This window comes from Canis lupus, chromosome 24, assembly GCF_048164855.1.
Source record: "Canis lupus baileyi chromosome 24, mCanLup2.hap1, whole genome shotgun sequence".
In the NCBI taxonomy this organism is placed as follows: domain Eukaryota; kingdom Metazoa; phylum Chordata; class Mammalia; order Carnivora; family Canidae; genus Canis; species Canis lupus.
In genome coordinates, this window is record NC_132861.1 from 51268494 (window position 1) to 51294722 (window position 26229).

The window sequence follows — 26229 nt, forward strand, 5'->3', positions numbered from 1 at the left end:
CCCGCACATGGAGGATACCCGCGACAGGAAACACAAGCACACGGGGGGCTGGGTAAGACAACTAATGCTTCAGCACGATTCGCTTCAAACTCTGCATCATGAAAGAACGTATGCTTTCTGCTCAAGCCCCCACGGGACAGTCACAGAAATCAGTGCCACGAGGAGAACACAGAACATTTCCAAACACACGCAAAAAAAAAAAAAAAAAAACAAAACACACGGTACAGACAATAATCCCTGAGCGCACGGCCACGGAAAGGACAATTAACAAAGCACGCTGAAACAGAAAACAAAAACTATAGGAATACTAAGCCCTTTTCTTGTAAATATTCAAAAAACTCAACATGAAGATGATGAAAATGTGAAAAAAAAAAGGAAAATGAACAACATTGTGGATCGAGAATTCCAGGGGCTGCCTGAAGTCGAGCTCAGAAAGTAATTCATAGTCTTACGCACTTAAGCAATTAAAAAAAAAAAAAAAAAGGAATCGAAACAAATAAATTAGGCAGTGGACTCAAAAAGTCAGAAAAAGAACCGGAAAATTAAACCATATGCTGTTCAAGGAAGAAGAGGAGGAAGATCATGCAGATTACTGAAGTTCTAGGAGTTACTGATTCGGGGCACAGAAACTCGGGAGAACGGAGGAGGGTGGCGCGCGGGGGGCAGTGAGCGGGCCGCACAGACCCGGTGCTCTCAGGGGAGGGGGCGCAGCGCGGTCCCGCTGAGCAACGCTTCAGGAACTGGACCCAGCATTTCGGCAAAACAAAACAAAACAAACAACGCTCTTGTTCTGGGAATCTGCAATGGTGCGCAGAGCCACGGAGGAATGCGGTCGACACCCACGCACCCAGCTTCAACAAGGATCAACATTTGCCGTCGTGTTTCATCTGTTAAGATGCAGTTTTCCCCTGTAATTCCACGGAATAAAATAACCTTGAACTGGCAAAAGACGGAAAAACGGTCGAGGCACGTATTTTTGAAAAAGTTTCTTCTCGTTAATGACTATGAGTTTTAAAAACAATGACATTCAGCGACGTTGCAAAGACCGCGCAGCCACGTCCCACGTCCCCCTCGGCCGAGCCCGCCCTCGGCTGCCGGCGGCGTGAAAACCTCACGCGGAAGGACGGCTACTTCCACGTCTGTCGGTACCGTCAGGGGTCGCTGGGAACGCGTGATGAACGTCCGAGTGTCGTTTTCAGGCCCGACCCTGCATGGCCCGTGCAGCCTGGCTCGATTCTCTACTGCTGAGCATCTTCTCAAAAACGTCCCAGGGAGTGACAAGCTCAAAGCCCCGAAGTCACCGCGGATCCCCAAGAACCGACCCCTCCCGTAACAGATGGCCCGGGTGGTGTTTTCCTCAGAGGAATAGCTGCGTCCGCCACGCAGAAAGCCTTGCTGCGACACGCGTTCCAAATCTGACTCTACGGAAAACCCAATTACTTCAGCACAGGCTGCCGTCGGGGGGCCCCGTGACCCCTCCTCGCAAGGCCTTGGAGGGACACCACCTTGCCACCAGGAATCCTCGTGCGCGAACGCTCGCGGCCTCTCACTTTGGTTTTCCGGGTCTTCGCGACAGCCCGTGATGTTATTTTAATGGCATCTCGTGTGCATAAGTCCCCGTGCGCTGGCTGTACCGGCGAGGGTTCTATCTGGAGGGAGCAAAACCATCTGGACTCTTGGGCTCTGCGAGTTAACGATGAAGCAAGTGTTAGGTTCTCCCCCACTCCCTATTCCAGAACTATCCTTAAAGCTCTTTAGAAAACCCTTTTGATGTTTCTAATTTTTCTGTATCCTGCAGGAAGAAAAACTGCTTTTTGGAAATATTTGCAAGCTCAAATTGAGCAAGAGCTGTAAATAAAAACCTGGCGTACAGTTGGGGACTTGGCTTCCAAGAAGTGCACAAATGTACTTCCGGGAAGCTATAAATAGACCCAGGCCTCGCCCCGGGCAAAAGATGGTGAAATGTCCGTACATCCTCGGGGACAAACGTGCCTGTTAAAGCAAACGGGGCTTCCCGAAGGGAGTGACGGCTGCAGCGATGCACCTGATGGCGGCGGTCACAGCGTCCTGGCATGTGTCACGGGGCGAGTGCTCCGGGATCACGCGCGCACGAGGCAAGAGCACAGCGCACCCCCCCTATGGCCATGCCTGAGACCCCCGCCCTCCTCCCCCTGCCCCCCGCCCCCCGAGGCCCGGGACGGAGGGTGCTCCTGCAAGGTGCTGGCGGCTGCCCAGGTGACCCAGCCGGCCGGTGTGCACGCGCGGGATCCGTGTGTCCCCAGGCACACAGGCTGCCCCCTGCCCCCCGCCGCGCTGCCTCCCTCACCCGCCCCACAGCCCGGGCTCGGCCGCGCTCACACCGGCACACACCACGACTTCTCAGAAAGCCACTGGACTACCCTAAATTCGGCGGATAAAAACCCAGCATTTCCAAGAGGCAAGGGGTCGTCGTGGTGGAGGAAGGTCGCAGGGCGCGAGGACAGCGGCGGCCGATCCGGGAGGCCGAGGTCACGGCGCGCGGATAACGCCCACCCCCCCACCCCTCGGGCTTCCCTCGCCACACCTGCGAGCGTCGGCGCACGCGTCCCCGGACAGCGGGAACGGCAGGCCAGGATTACCCAACACCCACAGATGAAATATTTAAAAATAGAAGGTGTTTCTTCCACTTGGCAGAAGGAGCCGAGGGCAGCGGCGAGGCCGCGGGAGGTGGGGCTGCACTTCCCGGGGCGCTGGGCCCCTCCAGCAGGAGCCCCCGGCAGCACCATGCACCCCACCTGACCCCAGGCGCCCCGCCCCACACACCCGACAGGGAACGCGGCAGCTTCCGGGGGGATCCCGGGCAGGGGGCCGCCCAGTAGGAGGCTAAGACGTGGGGCTTCAGTGTGTGTGGGGGTGGGGCGGGGGCGGGGGTTCAGACTCCGCCAGTCTAGACGGCAGACATCCAGCCCCTTACTGGAGTGTAACCGGGGCCGTTCTCGTGGGGAGGACGAGGCCCAGCCGCGCGAGGTGCGGCATGAAGGCAGGGGACAGGCAGGGACAGCGCCCTGCTGCCGCCGTTATCCCCACGACCGCTGGCGACCTGGTGCCGTGGTGCAGGCCTGCTGCCAGCGTGGGGACGCGCCCTGGCTGTCACCGCAGATCGAGGGCCCCGGGGAGGCGGTGACACCAAGAAGTACGACGTGGTGAAAATGCACCAGTAACCGCAAGCGAAAAGCGTCTACATAAAGCTCTCGGACAACGTCTGCCCTATAGACACAGCGACTTGCGCCGTCCGGCCCGGCCTCCGCTGCGCCCCACGTTGGGGGTCACGCTCACAGCCGCCCTCTCCACATCTCCAGTCCGCACGGCCAGGACCAGACCTCACCTTCCCCCGTGGGGGCTGCGTCCAGGTCCCCCCTAAACTCACGGCAACCCCACCGTCCACGGGCCAGAGCCCAAACCCTGGGGTCACGCCTGCACCCCCGGTTCGTCCCACCTCCTTCCAGTGCTTCCAGAATCTGAACCAGGCTTGCCATGCGCACGGTCTCCCCTGCTTGCCCAGGCTCCAGGCTCCCTGTCCCTCACCCTGCCCCGAGGGTCCACCACCGCCAGTGTGTGCAGCATGAGCTGCGGGGTGTCACTCCTCCGCTCAGAGCCCCCAGAGCTCTCCACTCCTCGGAGGGCCAAGCAGGGTGGCTGCAAGCCCTGGGTGACCCGCAACAGCCCCAGCCTCAGCCCCAGCCAGGGACGCTCCTCCTCGCCCGCCTCCGGGCTGGCCGGAGCCCCCTCCAGCCGCTCACCGCCAGCAAGGCCTGACCCGCTCCTCCTGTGCCGGGGGTCAGCTACCGCCGTGGCACCTCCACCAGGCCAAGTCCCGCATCCCTGACTCCTGCCCCTGCTTCCTGGTGACACGATTCACTCGCTGTGGCGCTGGCCGCCGTCTCCCCGGGGTGACCCGAGCTCAGCAACGAGGAGGGGTCTCTGTTTCGTTGGCAAGTACACGTAACCCGAGGGCCTGGGGCAGAGCCTGGCGCCTGGAGTCCCACGGAGGATGGCACGAGGGAGTGAGCGGGTGCAGCGAGCCTTCCCTGGCCACTTGGCTGACGACGGTGGACACCACGCCACGAGGACGCCCGTCTGTGCTCGCGCTTGTCCCTGGCAGCACCTCCGACCCCCTGCCCCAGCAAGCTGGAGTCGGCAAGCACACGGGGAACCCAGCGCCCCCGCACAGAACACATCCTCAGGCACGTACTGAAGACTCGCGGACCCCAACCAGAGAGCAAGACTCCACGAACCTCACGGCCCGCTCGTCTCTCACCCCGAGACACCAGGTGAGAATCAGTAACGAGACTGCATACCTTCAGACGAAGAACGCTTCTAAATACCGCAGTTTTTCCGAGAAAACAGGACCATCAGGCAAAATTTAAAGAGGCTACAAATTAAACACTTCAAATTAGAACTCACCAAAAGCGCCTGTGCCCTCAGAGACGCGTGTAACCGAGTATGCGGCCATCAAAAGGAAGAAAGGTTAAAAATGAACGTGCCCAAAGTTCAACCTACAGGTTTAGAGCATGAATATGTGATTGACGCCCCCAAAGAGCAGGAGGCGATGGGACAGGAGGTACCGTGCACCAGAGACCCCAGAGGCACAGGCCGGTCTCTGAAGGACACTGAGCACGCAGAGCTGACGCCGCGACACAGCGCTCTCGGCCCCAACGCCCCGGACCCACCCGTCCCCCAGGATTCTCGTGCAAACGTCCAGGCTCCTGCCACCCCCAGGGTGCCCGTGCCATGGGGCTGGCCTGGGAGCGGGTCCCTGGGTCCCCTCGTGGTCCTGCCCTGAGCCCGGTCGCGCACAGGGGGCCCGGGATCACCAGCCCCTTCCCTGACGGCTCCAGATGACAGCAGCCAGCGGCCACCTGCTGCCTCCCGCCCGCTCTGGGCCGCTCGGGAGGCCTGGGGGTGCAGAGGGTCGGGTTTGGGTGCACAGCACGCCGGGCGGTCGGCACTGCTCTGAGGCTCCAGACACGGGGACTCCTTCAGACGGGGTGGCCGCCGTGTGGCTGAAACGCGCAGTAGACCGACCGCTGGACGCCAAACCCTGTCTCAACCAGACAGTCCCAGCAGGACGTGGGCACAGCCCCTCCCCGGCCCCAGCTGGAGTCACCTGGAGACCCGTGAAGGGTCCGCGGATGCTCTGGGCCCGTTTCCGTCCCGCTGCACTGCCCAGACGTGCAGGACGGAAAGCCGGTGAGGAAAGACGTCCCCGGTCCGTCCTGGGCGCGTGTCTGCGATGGGGGACACCTCCCGTCACACCCCACCCCCTTCCTGCCACCTAATCACCACCTCCCGACATCCCCGGGGACGGTAAGGGGTGCCGTCCACACAGCCCGCGGGGTCACTGCCACCATCACTGCGTCCGGCTGGTTCCAGGCGCTCGGGCTTGGGGGACATTTCTCCGACGCCCCAAAGGCCCCGCGGGGCCGCGGCCAGCGCACCCTGGCTTTCCCACCGCCCTATTCCCTGCTCCAGGCCACGGTCAGCTCTTCGTCGTCCCGCAGGCCAACGGCAACAGCAACAATAGAGTTTAACGGGCTGGAACGACACGCTAACCTCCGCCCAGGGAGGAGCAAGACACGGAAAGACCCCGGAGGGGCTGCCGCCAGCAGAGTGGGCCTCGGCCGCGGCAGTGGGGGTGCGCCCGGGGGAGGCAGGAGCACCACCGTTTATCCTGCCCCCCAGGGCCCAGTAAAACTGTACGGATGGCTTAAAAAAATCACCAGCACAAACGCAGACAAAATGCAAATAGGAGAGAGAACAAAGGTGTCAAAGCCAGAGAGAGCGCGGCTGGAGGGTGCCTGCCTCACGAGGTGCATAAACCAAACCCCACCCAACGGCGGGGACTCCGCAGTTGGCAGCAGCAGCTCGCACAGCTGGAGAAGCCGGGGGCTCGGTCCCCGGACAGGTGAGGTGCTGGGTGGGTGTCCCCACACCCGGACGGCCCCCGGGAGGGCGGGGGCCCCGTCACACAGCGCGGAGAACGGGGGGCACGGGCTGGGGGGCCCGGGGGGGGGCAGGCCTGGGCGGATGTTTGCAGGCCGCCCCCGGGTGGGGAGGGTGGACAGGGAGCGCGCAGGCCGGCGCAGGGCAGCGGCCTGTGTCCAGAACCACCTCCCGGAAGTGCCGCCGAGGCCCCGCGCACGGCTCCTCACACGCACTGCACACGTGCACGACTCCGGTCCGCGGACGCAGCTGCAATGACCCCGGGGCTCTGCTCACGCAGGCTCTCAGGTGAACCGGGTGGAGGCAGGGCCGGGGAAAAACTCGCAACATTTATTTAGACTGAAATAATCAAACCGTGGGAATTCTTCTCTCCATTTTTCAAACTGCAGGATTTTGCTTTGTATCTTTCTGTTCTAGATTTCTTTTTTCCTCCAAAATTGAAAGCAAACAAGCAAGCAGAAGAGCACAGCAGGCCCCCCGTGCCACTGGGGCACACGCGCATCCAGCACGGCAGATGTGCATGGTGTGCCCCCTGTCCCCGCGCCCCCCTGCGTCTACGGCCGGATGGGGCCGATCCTGCAGCACCGCCTCCCGCCTGAGCCAGGCTGGGCGAGTCCAGGTGACGACGGCACCAGAGGAGGGTGGTCGGTGTCCGGCCATCCCCGACTGGCACTTCAGCAGGATCCTTGACTGTCCCACGGCGAGCCCAGAGGCCCCAGCCTCACACACACACACGCTCCTGCACACGCGGGGCAGCAAGTGTGAAGTATTACCAGGAGGCCGTGGTTCCCAGGGGCACCTGCTGGGTGAGGTATCTATCGCCTTGGTGCCAATAAGGGAGATTTTCGGGCGCTTTCCCAGGGTCACTCAGGGGGGTCTCCTATGCCTCATATTTGCATTTCCCTCCCCAGATGCATTTTCTCTCATCGAAACCAAACAACAGGACACGAAACATGCCTGGGGGGCAGAGAAGCTTCTAGCCTCAAGCAGCTCCTGCTCCAAAATTCAGGACAGCGCAGCGGCCAGACACCCTCTAAGATGTGGGAATCCACGGCAAGCACCACACCTCACTTTCTGTCTTAGTTCTCTAGAGTTTCGGCAGTTTCTTCAAGGGTCCAGAATTTTCTTTTAAAAACTGCACCTTTGTTACAGAGCCTCAAAACGCACCCTCCAGCCTAACTGACCAACACATGTGTTAGGGGCACAGGCCGGCAGGGCGATCCATGCTGCCTGCACCCTGTACCGAGGAACGTGCCGGAGCCTCCCGGGCCACAGCTCCCAGCCTTGGGGTGGGCGCCCCGTGCCCTTTGGGTCACTGATGCAGGCTCTTCCCAGCAGCACAGAGCAGAGGGGGGTCTTGGCCCATAATTTACAAGCTTGGGGTCTTGAGGGCGCTCGAGCCTCGAGGACCCCCGTCCCTCCCCGTGAGGCGGACGTGCTCAGGGCAGCAAGGGCACTCGGCCGCTGTGCCGGGTACACGCGTGACGGGCGGCAGCCCCCCTGCAGCCCACACGGTTCACAGCGCTGAATACACGCGTCCTGTTCTCATTCAAGCCCCGCTTTCCCCACTTTGCGCCCGGATGACGGAGGCATTATTCTCCAAGCCCTTCTCCCAGTCAAGGCTGCTGAGCGTCTACACTGTGCGGTGCTGAGGGAGCCCCCCTCCAGCTCTAGAAGCTAACACCCAACACGTTCGGTACGACGTCTCTCTTCCGCAATAAACACGCATCGTTTTTAGAATCAGAGAGAAACGTCTGTTACTCCAAATAAATGACGATTCACAAACGCGTGTCTTATGGGTCTTCCACATCCCCTATAACCCAGGCACCTGCTCAGGTGGGTGTGTGATCCCGGGGCACTTCTCGCTCCCCGAGATGCTCGCCTCTCCCCCTCTCACTGGGCTGATGCCGTGGCTTCCGCAGGACTCCCGCCCAGCCACTGGGCCTGCACCTCAAGTCCCCACCCGGGGAGGGGAACAGGTGCAGCCGCGTCCATGACCGAGCTACTGCACCGGAACGGGATGCTGGACGTGCAGTAACCGTAAGGAGACCTGTCGTACCCGAGTGGCACGGCGGGCAACGGCCGTACAGTCTCTCTTTCGTGATGCAACTATTTCACAATTACGGATTTTAAATCAAGAAAAAGGAAACAAAAAGAGGGAAAGGCTTGTTTACATAGAAGAAGTGATGTTGGGGGGTGGGGGGGGACGTTAAGAAATCAGAATCAACCCAAACTAAATAGCATTTTGGCTTTTTCCTTCTACAATGGACTCTTCGAGCGTGAGAGGTCACTCGTGCCTGAATTATTCCGCGCCTCAATCCCAGATGGCACAGAAACGAAAGACAGAACAGTGCTCTTCTATCGGAAGTGAGACTTTAGAAGGAGTCAGGGCATTTCAAGGCAGCCGGGACGAGGGAGCACCGGGCCGAGGACGCCGCCATTCCCAGCAGCGGGGAGCACCAGTCCCCAGGAGCACAGGCCCCCACGCGGGCCGCGGAGTCATCCCTGCAGATGACAGACGTGTGTCGGTTTGTTTTCACGCCGCCGAGCGGCACAAGGGTGCTTCAGATTAAGCTCGACGGTTAGGAAATCCGCCAGGGTCAACTGGGGTTGGCAGGGACGTTATGGGAGAATGTTTCTGCTCCGGCCGTGACAATATGGTTGTCAAGAAGTTTTCGTATTAACTTCCAGATCCTATTTTCCGGTGGAACGTAGTTGGCGGGGGTTGGGATGCGGAGCACGGAGGGGTGAAGAAGGAAGGCCTTTCGCTTCAGCAGCTTCGGAAGCACACCTCGGCGTGCAAGCTTCGCGAGCGGCGTCCCCCGCCGACCACCCGTGCACGCGCCTCCGCCCTCGCAGGCTGCCCGTGGGCACGGCTTCTACGACACCGACCACCAGTGACGCAAAAAAACACAGCGCGACAGCTGAAAACACAGCATCATCCGACTCTGGCTAATGGGAAGCTGGCTACCAGGAAGTTAAGGGACCTGCTTGAATTTCATGGGGGCACACTCCCCACGACACCACTCCTCAGGCTGGGTGGGCCCCGCAAAGGAGAAGAGGTGAGAGGGCCCATGGGGACTGTCCGGGACCCTCACAGCTACGTCACACGCCGTCCTCAGCGTCTGTCAACGGGACGTGAAGAGATGACATCCCCGCAGGAGCTACTAAAAATCAGACATATTTTTGATCCTTCTAAGAATCCTGCATCATTATCCCCAAGTCCGGAATGAGTGATCAGCCTGAGGCCACGGCCACTGGGTCAGCAGGTCCCCAGGTCCCCTCAGGACGAATCTGAAGCCCACGGGGGCTGTCTCACACTAAGCCAGAGGAATCGCACAGCAGGTCTCAACGGGCAGGGTGCCCTCCCCAACCCAGAAATTCACCTGGAGCACACCTCTTTCTGGTCCACGTGGAAACGACACGTCCTTACCGCCTTCCCAGCCCAGCGGACCGTCCCCAAAGCCTCTTCCTCTGCCCCATACCTGGGGGAGCCCTAGGAACCTGCCTTAAGACCCGCGACCACACAAGGGCTCCGCGTTTCAGCACCAGGAACACGGGCAAGCGGAACCCGGAGCAAGTGACAGTCAACCCAGTTCACTCTACACGGGCTGAAATCAAAACCTGAGCATCTCCTGCTGTTTTGAAGCCTCCCTCCCGGGAGCTGGGTCAAAAGTAAAGGCGAGGGGAGAGGTCAGGAACCAGAAGACGGAGTGGGCTGGGAGCATGGCGGCAGGTGGCCAGGCGAGCGCCAGCCCCGGGGACACAGGGCGCCAGGGCACCGTCCAGGGGCACCTGCAGAGCAGCGACAGGAGCTTTGTGTGCAGGGAGATGCCAGGAACGGCCCTCGGCAGACCACGGAGAATCACCGTGCAAACAGGGACGTCCCCTCTTCGACAGGACCAGCCTCCACTTAAGGGGCAATGGGGAGGTTTGATGGGGGCCGGGGCAGAGCTCGGGGCCCGCCACCTCCCCACCCCGGCCGCGGCTGCCCACGGAGCAGGAGATCAGGGTGGCACCCAGGAAGGCTGGGGCCCAGGGGGTGCTGCCAAGCCAGCACCGCCAAGACCGAGGCCTGGGCACGTGGGAAGGCAAGGGTCCGGCAGGGGGCTCTTGAGACGCCGGCTGGGGAGTGCAGAGCACCCGCACACCCAGGCCTTCAGGAGGTGCTCTGCTCTCAACGAGGCCGAGCGGCCTGTGCAGGACAAACGGTGCCCAGTTCCTGGGCTAAAATCCTGGAGGACACTAGATGGGGCCGGGGCGGGAGGGCTTTTACAGAAAAAGAATGTTTCCACGGCCATCCAGATTTGGAAAACGTTGCTTAAAGCACGATATTTAGAAAGATGATACACATGGAACGAAAGACATAATCATGGCTGCTGTTCTTTTGTTAATGAAAAAAAAAAAAAGAAACCAGCAAAAGGCGCTTCGGAGACCATGTCACTGGCCGGCTCCAGCAGCGAGAAGCCCGGGCCGAGGGCAAGGCGCGGCCTGCCACCGTCCTGTGGCTGCCAGCAGCCCGACCGCGCCAGGCAGGGAAGCTCTGGCCCCAGCTCAAGCCCAGAGCTCTTTCCCACAGATCCTCCTGCGGACCGGGTCTGGGGTTACATCTCAAACAAGCAGTTGGCACCTCTGGGAGGAACACACCCTTCCGAGCCCAAGATAGAGAAGATCCGCATTCTCTGCCACTTAAATAGCATCAAGCCGATGATGCCCGCTTCGCTTCCACGACCAATGGCCTCTCTTACCCCAGGAGCCCGCGGACCCGACGGCCCACCCTGCTCCCCGCAGACCCCCGTGCGGTGGGGCCTCCGAACGCCCCGAGGGGGAGCCCGCGCCCGCCAGGCTGGGCGTGCTGACTTACCCGTGCTGGGCATGTGGTTCACGCGGGCAGGGTTTAGCAGCTCCACGGGCTGGTCTCGGCCAGAAAGTCCATCTGGAGGACAGAGAAAGCATTTGGCTTCAGAAACTGCTCTCATTTCAATGAAAACACTTTACACTCCGAGTCTGCAAGGAGACTCCTCGCAAACAATGGAAACGCGTGTGTCCTTCTTACTTTGAAAAGGAGCACAGGTTTGATTCCATCACACGTTATTTTTGTTTGCTGAATCAGAGAACATGAAGGACCCTTCTCGGAATGACCAGAATAGCCCCCGGGGGGAAGGATGGGCCGACGAGAGCTCGGGGCCTGCGGACCTCTGTCCTGCCTGGCCGTGCAGGCCTACTCCGTGCGGCAGCCACGTCGCCCCCACTCGCGCGGACCCAAACGGCTCTCCTGCGGAGGCCCGAGCAGTAAGGTGACAAGGACGCACACGGGAGCCCCTACTCTTCCTCCCAGATGCTGACACACGGCCGGAGGTGCTAACAGCCCCGGGCCTGGAGGCCCGGCCGAAATCAGCTGCGGGGTGCCCGGGCGGGGGGCGGGGTGCTCAAGGAACCGAAGACCCCCGAACTCACTCTCGGACAAACGCCTGGCCAGGTACTCACAATCTACAGACTCATGTCTTTAAATCCACTTTCCGACCGGATTCAGGGACGGCTTCTATCTCCCCAGGCTGAGTGCAAAGATGGAGCTGGAAGCCGGCCACCACCTAAACCCAGAGCAGGCTGCTTTTAGACTGCCTGAGATTTTCCATATTCTCTCAGATAGAAAAGAAAGAAAACTCTGGCAAAACTTCCAGGAATCACACTTTTGGTTTAAAATTAGCTCCTGACAAGTGGTGTAAACCGGCCTGCAGTGACAGGCACGTCATTATAGACGCTGACGTGGCGGTCACTCTGCGCTCCCGCTACGGGCTAGAGGAGAAGGCTGGTCTCACGGAGCAGCCAGGAGCTCCCCGAGGCAGACTTTCAAATCACGACAAAGCAAATAACGTCGGATCCACCGACTGTACGAAAACCTTGCTTTTTACCCAAAATGGATAACACCTTGCACACCCTGCACATTTAGTTACACAACCCCCATGTGTCTCTGAAAATGTTCAAAATCCAAGGATGAAAATAACAACCCCGAGGAGATCCAAAAGTGTGCTCTCGAGATCTGAAGAAAAGTCCCCCACCGCTCCGCCAAGGAAGCGAGGGAAAGGCGTGGGAGGCCTTCTCGGGGCCCTCCGCACCCCACAGTAGGGAGAGCCCACCATGGGGCGCCTGGGACTTCTCTCCCCAGACCAGCAACCCCTCCCTGACTCCAGAGACGTATGGGAACAGTTACCGGCAGTCACCAGGCACCGTGGGGCGGAGACAGTCCAGGCTCCCAGGCCGCGTCACCCCTGGTGCAAACACCAGGCCCCAACGCTCACCCCAGCTACTTGCACGAGGGCTTCTCTCACGGACCAGGGCCACCCCTGACAGCCCAGGCGCTGACCTGCATGCCTAATGCTATGACCTACGACCGCCTTCACTGCCATTCACAGGCAGACTGTGAGACCTGATGGGCATCTTTTTTTCTGAAAATAAATTACTGAAATTTATTTTGTTTATAAATACAGCAAAAACTTCATTTTCAAAAATACAAAATTCATAGAAGTGTATATATATATATATATATATATATATATATATGTATATGTTTTTTAAAAGTTTGAGTTCCACTGTAAATACTTTCAAAAACACCAGAAGGCCCCTCTAAAAATCCTAATCCAGCTGCAAGTCTCCAACAGGTGAGGGTCAGGAGCAAGGTGCTGGGAAAACCAGCCCATTCAGGGCTCTGCAAGTAGGTTCAGAGGAGGACCTCAGCTCCCAGCTGAGCAAAGGCTCCAGAACCAGAAACAGTTTAGAAACCACGAAGCCAGCGCTCGTACAACGAGGAGACTCCAAATTGTAGGAGCAGTTAGTAGCAGCACCAGGCCAGCATCCCGCCTTATATAAAGACCTTCCCTTGAATTTAGAATCAAGCTGTTTATGTCTGCCCCAAGCCCCAAAGGTCGAATTACTCCAAAGCCAGATGCATAAATGATGCATAATAACAGGTTACTTTTATCCACACTATGCGGAGGAGATGCATCAAATCTCAACGCAATCAATTCAGAGTGTAAGTTAAAAGATATGTGGTTATTAGCGTGTCCAAAAGTATCGCCCGGGTGTCTTAAATCAAGGTATGGCTTCGCTGAGTCGGCTCATCCTCAGAGTTTCTGGACGCTGGATGGGGCATGTCCCGCTGAGCTGCCGGCTAGAAACCAATCACATGCATGTGCCAGCTGGCCCACCAGCACACGGTGCCGTCTGACCTGGGCATGCTCTTGTCCTGCTGTCTAGAAAGGCCGGGCCCCGGGACCCGGAGAGTGGAGGAGGGCACGGCCTATGGCTGTGATAGGTTTTCATCACTTTCTTCCCCTTGAGTCCATAGGGTCTGCTCTGGAACCCACTGAGAAGGCCGAGCAGGTGCCACAGACGCGTGCCAGGAGAAGCAGGCCGCCCGCCACAGGGAGCCCCCACGCCGCCCCCCACAAGGAGCCTGCCCGGCCCGCGCTTGCACAATGTGGATCCTGAAGCAATTTCTATAACAATTGCTACATCATCTTCAACACACAAAACACAGAAAAACTTCACTGAATAAAAAAGTCCAACCCCTTCCCTGATGCACATAATTAAAGGGGATCCGTACTTTGATGCTGCGCAAAAATTTGTATTTTTTTGCACCAACAAAGATACATGAGAAATCCACCTACAGGTTACCTAATGAGAGGTGGGGAGGAGAGGTGAGGGCAGGAGTGGGGGCAGGGAGGGCGGAGGGGAGAGGAAGAGAGGGCAGGGGAGAGAAGGGAAGCGGAGAGGAGAGGAGAGGAGAGGAGAGGAGAGGAGAGGAGAGGAGAGGAGAGGAAGGGAGGGGAAGGGCCTGCACACAGGACCGGGACACACGCCACACGCCTGCGTGGTGGGCACCAGTGAGGGTCCCACTAAGGTCATCTGCCCTTCCCCGCGGGCCCAGGACACTGAACATCTTTCCACGCGCCTCCTGGATGCTCTCAAATCATGCCTTGTGCCCTTTCTAAAAAAAAAAAAAAACAGAAACAAAAACAAAAACACTGGGTTGTCTTTTTTCCTCACTGATTCAGGGGAACTCTTTACAAGTCCTGACCGTGAATTCTCGGGCAGTTACATGCCGCGGACATCGTCTCGGAGACCGCCTTTCTTTACGGTCACATGCATCAATCCTTTTATGGCGTATCCTTCCCTACCTGGAGGCTGCAAAGGCATTTTACCATCCCGTCACCTGCACGTCCCGTGGCGCTCCCTCTCACGCGTGCCTCCCATCTCTCTGGTCTTGACTTCTATACACCGAGTAAGGAAGGGTTCTTTGGGTTTTGTTTTTTTGTTTTGTTTTGTTTTTTTTCAATGAAAACAGCCAAATGTCTCACCAACTATTAAGACGCCTTACTTTCCCGGCTCATCAGCACACTGGTTCTATCAGACACCCAATCTCTGTCCTATTGGCCAATCTGCTTATACCTGTGCCAATAATCACACCGTTAACTCCTCACATCCGGCAAGAGTCCTTACTCTCTTCTTCAGACCCACCCTGGGTTGATGTGGGCCCTTTACCACATAAATTTTAGCATCGGCTTTTCTTCCAAAAGACAGGCAAAAAAAAAAAAAAAAAAAAAAAAGGAGAAGGGGAGAGGTGGGAAGGGGCTGGGATGGGACTAACTCGCTCTGCCTGCGACCACACAGCACCTAGAGTTTGGGAAGAACAGAATCTCAGCAAATTACATCTTCTAATCTGTGAACATGGGATATCACTTCACTTCATTTCTGTCAAAGACGTTTTAGAGTTCTGAGTGCAGAGGAACTGAAAATCTTTAGATTTATTCCTAGGTGTTTGCTGTTTCAAGTAAAATATTCTACACAGCACTATGAATTTAAATTTCTACTCGTTGGTCGGTAGACGGGCAATAAACCACCACATGTGGGTTTTAGATCCCAGCATCTCGCTCCTCTCATCCCTGTTGATCCTTTATCTGCAGGAAACGTGACTTTCCACGTGCAGGATCATGTGCCTACGACAGTGACAGTTTGGTTTCCCTTTTATTTCTTTTTCTTGCCTTATCCTGTTGGCCGGGAGCGATGCTACATCTGCACAGAAATACTGAGAAACACTCTCGCTGTTTCTGATCTCACCCCTTCCTCCTCCTTGCATTTCCCGAACCTCCCCAAACCGAGGGCTCTCAGCAACACAAGTGGGGATGCCAGCAAGCTCTCATGAATGTAGCAGAACCGGATACATTACTCTCCTCAGCTGTGCTAAGAGGGGCTTGTCTAGGGTAGGTGGGAACGTGCCACCCGCACCCCCGGGGGCAAGTGCCCCCCACCCCCCTGAGCAGCTGGTGGCCACACACATAGTCATGGGGTCCGAGGCCTCCAGCAGCAGAAATCATGCAATGTCTTCATTCCAGCCAATTTTCCTACCCGTTTTTATTTTGTCATACGAACTTTTTATTTTAGAACAGTTGCGGATTCACAGAAAAATCAAACAGCAGACAGCGTTCTCACACACCCGCTTCCCCCACGACGGGCGCCTTCCACGAGGATGGCGTGTCTGAGCTCCAGTGACCTGAAGCCCCCCGCGGACTCGGGTTCCTGGGCTTTCCCCGCCAGCCTCCCACCCAGGATCCCACACGACCCCAAGCTGTCACGGCTCCTTAGGCTCCTCCGACTGCCCTTGTTTTTGATGACGGTGACCATGTGCAGGAGTACGGGTCACGCATTCTGCTGACGGTTCCCATCACGTGACATCACGTGCTACCAACGTGACACCTCACCCGGGTCGGTCAGCGGCCTCGGTCCCCTGGGCAGCGTGGGTCGGTCAGGACTCCCTGTTATAAAGGCACTTGATTCCCCGTCCTTAGAATGTTCTCTGACATAAAGCCCCTCTCTGTCGCCTGCGCTGCTGAGAACGGTATCGGCTGCCCTTCTGCATCCACTGCCCAGGATCAGCGTGAGGGACAGGCTCCCGGGGACGCAGCGAGGAACACCCGGCTTGGACGGCCGCCTGGCCTCTGGGTCCCGAAGGAGGAAGCAGGGGCGGGGTGCAGAGGGCAGGGCCGGTGGGGCACGCCGGGGCCGCTGCGGGCGCTCGGGCCAGCACTCACTGCCACCGGCTTGGCTCAGAGCCCCGCCCGCCTGCACCCAAGGTGGGACCCCGGGCTTCTCCACCTCACTCCTCAGACTCGGGGCGCGTCTCTGAGGCAGGGAGAGCAACAGGCCCCGCTGAAGATGTGCTGAGAATTAATTCTGCATCTCAGGGGCGACCCTGGGCCTGGTGAGCAGCCAGCAGATTTTCTAGCAGTAAGAATGACAGTGCCCCCCGCCCCCTCGCCATCATCTAATCCGGTGTGATGTCAGCTCTCACAGGGAACATGCTAGAATGTATGCCAAGAAGGGGTTCTTCCCCATAAATGCCCGAGCTCCAGTTGGGGTTTTGGCTTTCTCTCTGCGCTGGATCCGCTATCACTCCTGCGCACGCTGTGATGAGCGGGAGGGTCTGGGGGGCGAGGCAGCTCGGCTTCCTGGGCGCAGGTGGGCACTCGGCCGGGGGGGGGGGCTCGAGCTGGGGCGGCCGCCACACACTGTGCTCGGAACGAGGGCCGCAGGCCCAGAAGGCATCTGGTCCTCCCCCTGCCCTTCCAACTCCGGACGCATGTGCACCCCTAGGAGAGACCGGTGCCATGGGGGTCAAGGTGCCTGGCTTCGGGTTGACAGCACTGAACCAACGCCCGGGGCCTGATGCTGAACAAGAGAAGCCCGGGTTTCCATAAAAATGAACATAATGAGAAAAGTCACATCCCTGCAGTGGGGACACTTGTGTTGGGGTGTGTGCTGGTAGGAAGCTCAACGCAGGCAAAAGGCTAGAAGAAACACGTAGGCCTTTGTATGAGGGACCTCGGTTCTCCCGCCTGGTGAAAGGACTTGTCTTTTCTTGCGAGCACGGCAAGAAAGCCCCGTGTGCTGCAGGCCCGGCAGCAGGAAGACAGCCTCTGGCCCTCCGCACACAGCAGGTGTCTGCACAAAAGCCCCGCAGGAGAGAATCGCCGCAGGAACGCTGCCCCCCACCTCCCGCGGGCGTGGCGGGGTGCACACCTCCACACCAGCCCGCACGTACTCTGTCAGGACGTGGATCACTGGCGTCAGGATGCAGGGGCCAACACACCTTCCTACGATGTCGCTGCATCTCCCTGCACCGAACCCAAGCGAGCTACACAATTACAAGCTGGACACCGGACCCCCTCGTTTATTTAAATTATAAAAAGGGTTCGCTATATTGAAACGTCCCGGCTCAGAGGTAGAAATGACTCATAAGGTCAGCAAACTACTCAAAGGGCCCCCAGGCCCGCCCCTGACCTGAACACCCGGTGGGGTCTCCGACCTCCACCCCAGGAGGACTCGGTGGGCCAGGCTCCCGCCTCCTCTGCTCAGGGACCCGCCCTCCGCGACCACATGCAGCGGTGCCCGAGCCCAGGGCGGCCGTCACCCCTCGGATGCCCCACGAGCTCAGGGCGGCCCAACAGGCACTCCCGGCGGAGTCCCCCGCGCGGCGCCCGCTCCGGAACACCAGGCGAGGTCTGCGTGGCCTGAACCTGCCCGCTCACGAGAACCCATCCCCAGTGCGCTACGTGTTGTGGGTTCCTGAGGCAAGTCCCGCGTTCGCTTCTGTGTATTTATCAGAAAACGGTGGAGATGGAAGACACAGTGTTTCTCAGCAATATTTCTTCCTTCGGGAAGACGTTCCCAAAGTCCAGGCTGACCTATGAAGTATTCTTCTGCTTCACCTAAAATCGAAACTAGCTCTAGCTCCCAGTTTACAGGAAATACGAGCTTAGAGGGACGTGGTGAAGAGACGGCAGGAGGCTGAGACCGTCAGGTGTGGATCGGGAAGCCGCCCAGGCCGCTGACCAGCTCCTCCCAGGGGCCCGGCGGCTGCGGATTCAACCCCAGACACGGCCCCAATCCCAGCATCCGGATCTGCACACGCACCTGCGACAAGACTCTTTTTTCTGGGACCACCGGTGAAACCTGAGCGGTGGGTGCTCAGCTACGACGTGATGTTTGGGAATTCTTCGTTTTGTTGAGCGTGAGGAGGGGATTGCATCTGTTAGAAATACGTGCCGCGGTATTTATGGGAAAATGCTGTGGCATCTGGGATTTGTTTTCAATTCTCCAGGAAATAAAGCTTGGGGAGGGGGCTGATCGGGAGGCTCTGATCCAAACCACAGGGTTTTGAAGGTTGCAGACGGGCACCGGGGCTCCCTGTACCTTGTAAGGTCTCTCCTTCTTCTGTAAGTGAAATTTTTTACTGTATTTTCAAGAGATGCCAAGAATAAAAATAAACCGTCACTTTGTATTTGATAGCGTTTGTCCTCGCTTAACTCCTGCTAGGTCATCACCTAACCAGCTTCCTGACAATCTTCAGTATTACCAACCCTGAGCTGTGCAAACAAGAGCCAGCAAACCCTCCTGGCTCACACGCAAGCCAACACACGGCCCGTGGGCATCTGAGACGTGGCGACCGACGGGATGCGCAACGCGGAGCCCAGGGTCCGGGACGCACTCCCTTGTGGGGACGGCCTCACCTGCTCCAAGAGCGGGGTCTGTGAGGCGCAGGCCACGGCCTCCCCCAGAGACACGCTCTGCTTCCCTACACACCCAGCCGGGCGCCCTCCCCGACACCGGGGGCTGAGTCAGGGCCAAACGTCCCCACTGCTTGGGCCCGGCCGCTCGGTCAGCTCGCAGGAAGGTCGAAGCGACGTGAACAGGACGAGCCACCGAGGGAAGCATCAGCCTGCTACTCACAAGTTTAATTTGGGAAAATTCAGAAGTGGAAACACACTGCCTTGCGGGCCCTTTGGGGACAGGGTCCACCAGCCAGAAAGTTCTGGAACCGGGAAAGAGTGCCCGAGGAGCTCTGACCACAGGCCTCGAGGGCGAGAAAGGGAGCGGAGGGAGGCAGCATGTCTGCACCTGCCGGGAGCTGCAGAGTGGGGTCTGTCCTGTGCCCACGTCCCCAGCCCCGCGGGTCCCTGCTCCAGACATGAGCTAGACAACACTGACGGAGCACAGGACAGAGAGGGACAGGGCGGGACAGGGCGGGACAGGGCGGGATAGGGCAGGAGCGCCCGAGGGCCGGGCCAAGCGCAGGCCGCGGGGTCCAGGCCGCCGTGCTCCGCAAGGCCAGGCCAGGCCCACTGTCCTCCCCGGGCAAGGGCCACACTTCATGGAGGGACGTTCCCAGCGAGCCTCAGGCCGGCCCCTGGGGACTGGTCTGGCCCCTGCCCGCCCCCCAACAGCTGTGGGCCGCCCCCGCCCCATGGCCCAGCCCCGCTGGGGCGGCGAGAAGCGACTTAGGAAATCAGGAGAAAGCGTCCTCGCCCGCCTTTGAGAGCAGATCCGTCCCGGCTCCTGCGAGGACGTCCGTCGCCCTGTGGGGGACATAAGCGGTGGGTCCCTCGGACGCTGTTCCGCGGAGCACCGGGGGCGTAGGGCAGTCACCGCGTGTGAGTGTGCAGCTTCCCGGAGTCGCACGGGAGGGAACACAGAAGCCACCGCGAGCAGGGGCGTCGCAAAGGACACGCGAAGCCGCGAGCGGCCCGAGGACTCCCGGAAGCGCCTTGTAGACGGGGTCCCTTACTAACTAAACCAGGAGGACACAGGGCCACGCGGTTGCTGGCAGACGAGCCCCGCGACCCGCCCGCAGCGCGGCCGCACGTGTGTGGGGCCCCGAGGACGGGCCTTTTCTAGTTAAGCCACCGCGGGTGCTTTCCTGCAAGTGTCCTATTTTCTGAACTAAGAGGAGGCCGGGGCCCCCGGGCCGGCCACGGGGCCCCACGGGATTCAGGGTCAGACAGGCTTGGAGGCCTCGTCGGCAATCCTGTTAGTTAACCTCGGACTCGGTTTCCCCGTCTGCACGCTGATGCAGGAAGTAAATAAAACAGCGGGTGTGGAGGACGGGGCGCTCCGGCTGCCCTGCTGTGACGCGAACACGGCCCGTGTGCACGCAGGATGCGCGCTCCAGCCCCTGCCCAGGCATCCGACTGGGGCAAAAGCGTCTCCTGAACATGTGAGTCAGCAACTCCGACCACTGGGTGGCCAGGCCGTCCTTCCAGGGCGCTCTGCACACTGCCGAGCGTTGAAACCTCGCTGGAAGGTGTTCGTGGTTAGGTGACAGGAAGCAGGAAATAGGTACATACCCGTAAGCAGCTCCCGAGGAGTGCCTCACGGGCTCCTAACAAGGAACCGACAACGGCCGTTTGGAGAAAGTCGGCTCAGGCAGGGACACCGGGGACCGCCCGGGAGACCCAGGCGACATGGGAAACGGAGCCACAGGCCCTGCTCACCCTTCCCCAGCGGTGCTGGCTTCTAAAAGCCTCTTGGTTCTTTGCACAGAAAAGGGTCCTCTGCCCTCCTTCCTCCCAGGCAACGTTTCAGCAGCAACGGAGCACACGGCAGACGCCAGCAGCGCTCGCTCAACGCACCAGGCCTGGGTGGGGGGTCTGGCCGCGGGGCTGACCCCCACACTGCCCGAGGGGCACTGGACCCAGGGTGGGGGTGCTGGCTGTGGGGCTGACCCCCAGCACTGCCCGAGGGGTGCTGGGCCCTGGGGTCGGGGGGGGCTGGCCGCGGGGCTGACCCCCACACTGCCCGAGGGGCGCTGGGCCCCGGGCCTCACCCAGAGAACCCCGGCAGGGCCAGCGCACCAAGGGCGGCCAGCAGGTGCGTGGGGAAGGCTTCCTCCCCTAGCGCCGTGTCGGGCAGCATCTGCTTCAGTTCCTCAGGAGTGTATCTCGCCCCTCCAGTTCCGTCCCTGCCAGACCTCGCTGGAGCGCACGACACCAACAGTGGAGCCTGCGCCCCTGACCAGAAACCGGGGCTCCCTGGGACCGGGCACTCGCTGTGGCACCGGGGGCCAGCTGTGGTCCGTTACCCTGCTGGGTCCTCAGCAGGCAAACAGCAGGAACACCACTTGGTCCCCATGGTAACAGCAGCCAGGAGAGAGTGAGGAAGGACCCGGGTGACGATGACGATGACAGAGCAGCTCTGCAGCCCGGCCTCGCCTCACTCACCCTCATTCACTTGTTGAGCAGACGGCGCTGAGCTGGTTATTGTGCAACCGTCCCACCTCTGCGGACACGGTCTTGGACAACACCAAGTCCCCGTACCCCAACCTTCCGCCAATGAGGAAGAAACGGCACGCACAAGCACATGGCGCGGTATCATGCGCTGGAAACAAAACGCACTCGGAAGAATGCGACTGGGGATCTTTAGATAAAATGATCAAAGAGGGCCCTTGTGATGTGGCGACACCCGAGTGATATGCAAGAAGGATCCATGGCAACGACCTCATCCAAGGCAAGGAAACAGCAAGTGCAAAGGCCCTGAGGTAGAACAGGCTGGGTGGGTTCCACTCAGCAGGCGCAAGGTGAGAAGAGACAGGGCCGGGGAGGGCACCAGGGCCAGGCCACAGGTCCTGAAGGTCACCTCGAGACAGAAGTCCTCACTTCTGTCCTAAAGGCTCATTTCAGCTGCCGTGTGGAATAGTAACCAGCCCCAGGGGCCGGAGGAGGGAGACGGAGGCAGGAGGAAGAGCCCAGGAGGTGTTTCCCGATCCCGGGCTGGAGAGGCTGGTGGGCACGCAGCAGAACAAGGGGTCTGACCTGAGACCTGTTCGCAGGTGAATCCACAGGACCTTCCACGGGCCAGATGCGGATGTTGCAGGACAAAGCACTCCCCGGGAAATGGGACACGGAGAGGAGGGCGGGCGGGCGGCCCCAGCCCGCTGGGGCAGCTCCCGGCACAGACTGACGGAGACCGACTGCTCATCCCCGGGAGCAAACGCAACTTCTAACCACCTCTGATCGTCAGCTGTGACTTCCAGGGCGGGGGGGCGGGGGGGGCGGGGGGAGAGGGTGACGTTCAGGATTTGCGTCTGTGCTTCAAAAGGCAACTTTATGTTTCAGTCTAGCCTCCCTCCAGAGCTCGGGGAGCCAGCTGACGGGCCCCAGCCCCGCTCGCCACCAACTGCCACCGCCCAGACACCCAGCATCTTGTGGGGGCGGGGGGGGCGTCTTCTGGGATACGGGCTCCTCTCCTCCACTGAGGGAGCTTCGGAGGAGGTGACACTCGCTCCACGTGGGAATCTCATGTCAGGAACGAAAGGGCATAAAGGACATTTGAGGGGTGAAAACAGGTTTCAGTTTCCCGGCTGACTGCTTCATACCGGGGTTCGTGCCCCCCCAATGCCAGGTTAGTCTGTCCTCACGGCAGCAATGGCCCAGGAGCCAGGGCTCTGTCTCAGAGAGCCGCCCCGCTGCCGGGGGACATGCCCGGGACGGCAGCCGCACTGGGGGCACCTGTCACGCTCGCCAGTTGCCACGTTTCCCGTTGTGATGCAGAGATGTCCTCTGGTTCCACCAAACGCCCTGGCTCCATCTCATTCATTCTCTGTGACAAACACGGTCGGGGGCCAAGTGTGTCCAGACCGGGCATCAGGTGCTGGGGACCCGGCACGTCCTCGCCCCCAACCCTCGGTACCCACGCCTCCAGCCGTGGACACGTACTGGGGGACCCAGACCGCCGACCCCTGGAAGCAGCAGGGGTGACCGGGCATTGCAGCCAGTGCCAACGTGACAAGAAACTGGTCAGTGTGACCCGCACAGCCCCCGCCCTCCCCAGCAGCTCTGTGAGGGCCACTCCACGCACCTGGCCACCCGAGCTCATCCTGGGGGCCGCCGCAGGCTCCAGCCTCCGTCCGGCAGCTCATCTGGGGCAGTGGGTACAGAATCAGAATACTGTGCCAAACTGCAGGCCAGAGCTGTGGAAGCATCCAGAAGTCCCCCGTATCAGCCGCAACACGGCACATCCGGCTCTCGGACATCTCCACCTTTTCCCCCCAGAAGCAGGCACGGCAACCTGGATGGGAAGGCCGGTGTTCAGGAGCCTGACGCTGCCAGAGGTGCCAGCAGAAGGGGCACGACAGAGGGTGTGTTGTGAATGATGCCAGGACGCGGGGCTGGGAGAGGCCGTCCTCCACGGGGGTGGTACCCCCTGCCCCACAGCCCCACTGTGTGCCCCACATTTCATCTACAACCTGTGCTGACCTTCATGTAGCCATATCACAGGCACCTGGTCTTCCAGAGCCTGAGCTCAGGGTGCCAGCAGTGAGGCAGCCTGCAGTGCTGGGGGGCTGGGGGACTGAGGGGTTGGAGGGCTGAGGAGTTGGAGGGTTGGAGGGTTGGGAAGGCTGAAGGACTGGGGGCTGAGGGGTTGGAGGGTTGGGGGGCTGGGGAGCTGAGGGGCTGGAGGCTGAGGGGTTGGAAGGCTGGAGACTGGGGGATTGGAGGGCTGAGGGGTTGGAGGTTGGAGGGCTGGGGGGCTGAGGGGTTAGAGGGCTGGGGGACTGGGGGCTGAGGGGTTAGAAGGCTAGAGGCCTGGGGGTTGGGGAGCTAGAGGGCTGGGGGCTGGGGGGCTGAAAGAAGGTGTTTCAACAGGAGTGGTTTCGGTGTCATAAGCCTAAACCACTGCAGAAGTCTTATTTTCTACAATTTCTCTAGCACCTGATACAGAGCACACTGTGGTAAAAAATCCTCTCTTCTAAGCTTTTTTAGACACAAGTTCATAAGGGGGGTCACACAATCGCAGCCCCCAGATGCCCGGCTGTCGGCACTCAGCACCCCGGCCGCCGTGCGGAGAGCCCCAGGCCCCAGGGCCCCGGTGACACCGCGGCCACCGCAGCGCCGCCCCCCGCGCCACCGGACACGAGCCTCCCGCAGCCGCCGCCCGCCACCGGCCGCCCGGTGTGTGCCTGGTTCCAGGATAGTCCCGCCGCTCCTGGTGGTTCCAGGCCCCGCAGCACAGCTGTCGCTTCCCGGGCTGCGGGCTGGAGGGACCGGGCCGCCGGCGGTACTCACGACGGGACTCCCTCCGCGGTCCCAGCCTCCCCGGATCAAGACGGGGTAACCTCATCATTACTCCTTTTATAACGGTTTTCATAGAACACAAACTAGTTTCTAAAAATCCAGTGATTACACCGTATCAGGTTCTATTTTAATCTTCTAAAAATAGCGCTCCCGCTCCCGGGGGAGCAGCCGATGCCGATCCGCGTGCACTCTGCTCACACCGGTGACACGGCACGGACGCTCGTCCGTTTTGCACTTTTTGGCCCGTGGTTTGTGCACGACGGCGGGGGAGTGGGACCGCGGGCAGCACCCCGGTTCTGGCCACGAGCTGGAGGCGTGGGCGCCCGGCCCCACCGTCCGCATCCATAAAATGGGCGCACGGACACTCTTCACCGCACGGGACCAAGAGGATACGGAGGCTCCCTGGGGAAGCCAAGGCTGCGGCCTTCGCTGCCGCCAGAAGGCTGCCCCCCCGCCACCCCCCCGAGTGCCGGCGGTAAGCAAGGAGGGGCATTAAGAGGCTCAAGGGAAGGCGCAGAAGAAGGCAGCCTTGCCCGCCAGAGCTCGGAGGCTGCGGGGGCCCCTCTGGAGGAGGGGCCCTCGGCTGTGCACCCAGCACCCTCCTGCCCGGCGCCCCGCACCCCGCGCCCCGCTAGAGAGCCGCACACCATTTCCTAACAGCCAGTAAGTTAAATGTGGCTTTTTTAAAACCTTCCCAAACTATGAAAGTTTCATTGTCTGAAGAACAGAAATCATATCCACATTTTTAGACTATATTCCCTTATCTTCTGTGTTTTAAAACTGAGAGATGTTTGAATTACGAAAAATGCAGAAACAAAATCATTTCTCTCCTGCCTCCTCCCACACACCTGTGCAGACCATCGGACTCTCACCGTCCTCCCCTTCCCTGCGAGGAAGCCAACAGGTAGGGCTCGGGAGGGGCCGCCGGCCCAGGCGGCTGGAGGCCCCACCAGGTGAGCCGCCCGCACCTCGCCCCCCCAGGGCGCGTCCACCTGCTGTGCCTGGCGGAGCGGGAGCCTGATACACGCTCCCATCCCAAGATTTCACCCACTTTACAGATCACGTGGAAATGAAGACTCTCTTCGGTACCTTCATTTCATAAGACATCGCAATACTTCTAGGAACAGATTCATTTCATATCGTTCGTTCAACCTTTAACCAAGATGAAGAATCACGTGTCACCCACATCAGTCTGTGACAGTGCAAAAATCAGAGGACAAAGGAAATTGGTAGAAATTACACCAAAACAAAACCAAAAAAGCAGCCTTTCTTCATCTCCAACCAGTTCCTTTGGTTTTTACACCTACAGAGACAGATTATGTCCAACTACGTGGGCACGAAGGGAACCTGTACTAACAATGAGCACCTGGAGGGAAGCGGGAGGAGATAATCAATCGATCATATGAGCACCCTTAGGTGGGCCCCTGGCTATGAATGATCCAGCATTTAACCACACACAGTCAGAAGAAAGGGCAAGCCTTAAACCTGACTACAAAACTCGAGGAAGCGGACAACAGTTGAGGTTGGGTCCGTGCTGCTTGGCCGCTGTTCTGCACGAGTAGGGACGCCTGTGGCGTAAACCATGTCACAGTTCAGAAAGCACAGATCCCGTGAGCGTCCAAAGTTCCTTAGAATTTTACCTTCCTGAACCCTCCTAGAGTAAGGACCCCTCACCCCCCACCACAAGAATACTGAAATGGTGACCATAAGACAGAATGAAATCCCAATTCCACATACAGATTTGAGCTCAAAAGAAAGAGAAGACCCCAGTTACCAGGAGGGAGAAACAAAATACGGGTAACTCTGGCAAATGCACGAAGACCCAGCTGCCTGACCCTGGGGCCAAAGAGTCAGGAGAACTGGCCCAGCACCCTGGACCGAGACCCTGCATGAAGCCAGAAGACCTAAGAAAACGGGGCTGGACAACACACCCTCCCCATCCTGCCCTGGGCCCTCGCCACAGAGGCAGAGCAGGGCTGCTGGGAGGTCTCAGGCAAGACCCTCAAACACACGTGGCTGTGACCTCTCCCAAGTCTCATCACTTACACAACTCTGGAATCCCAGGTCTACAAATTAGGATGAAAGATTAGTCCAGAGGGGTGCCTGGGGGCCTCGGTGGTTGAGCGTCTGTCTCTGGCTCAGGTCATGATCCCGGGGTCCTGGGATCAAGTCCCACATCGGGGTGCCCACGGGGAGCCTGCTTCTCTCGTGGGGAGAAGGAAAAAGGAATCCTCTTGCACTGCTGGTGGGAATGCAAATTGGTGTGGCCACTGTGGAAAACAATATGGAGGTTCCTCAAAAAATTAAAAATAGAATTACCTTATGATCCAGGAATTGCCCT

General features: G+C 59.4%; 1 protein-coding gene across 7 annotated transcripts in view; it reads right to left on the reverse strand.

Moving 5' to 3' along the window:
- Positions 1 to 26229, reverse strand: part of HDAC4 (histone deacetylase 4) — a 274710-nt gene that overhangs the window by 130102 nt on the left and 118379 nt on the right. For 6 of the 7 annotated variants that reach the window (XM_072796919.1, XM_072796920.1, XM_072796918.1 and 3 more), the window contains one exon: positions 10847 to 10918. In XM_072796919.1, the coding sequence (XP_072653020.1) occupies positions 10847 to 10918 (72 nt within the window). Of the gene's footprint in view, positions 1 to 10846; positions 10919 to 11469; positions 11677 to 26229 lie in introns of those variants that run through there. The other variant, XM_072796923.1, reaches the window with a different exon arrangement.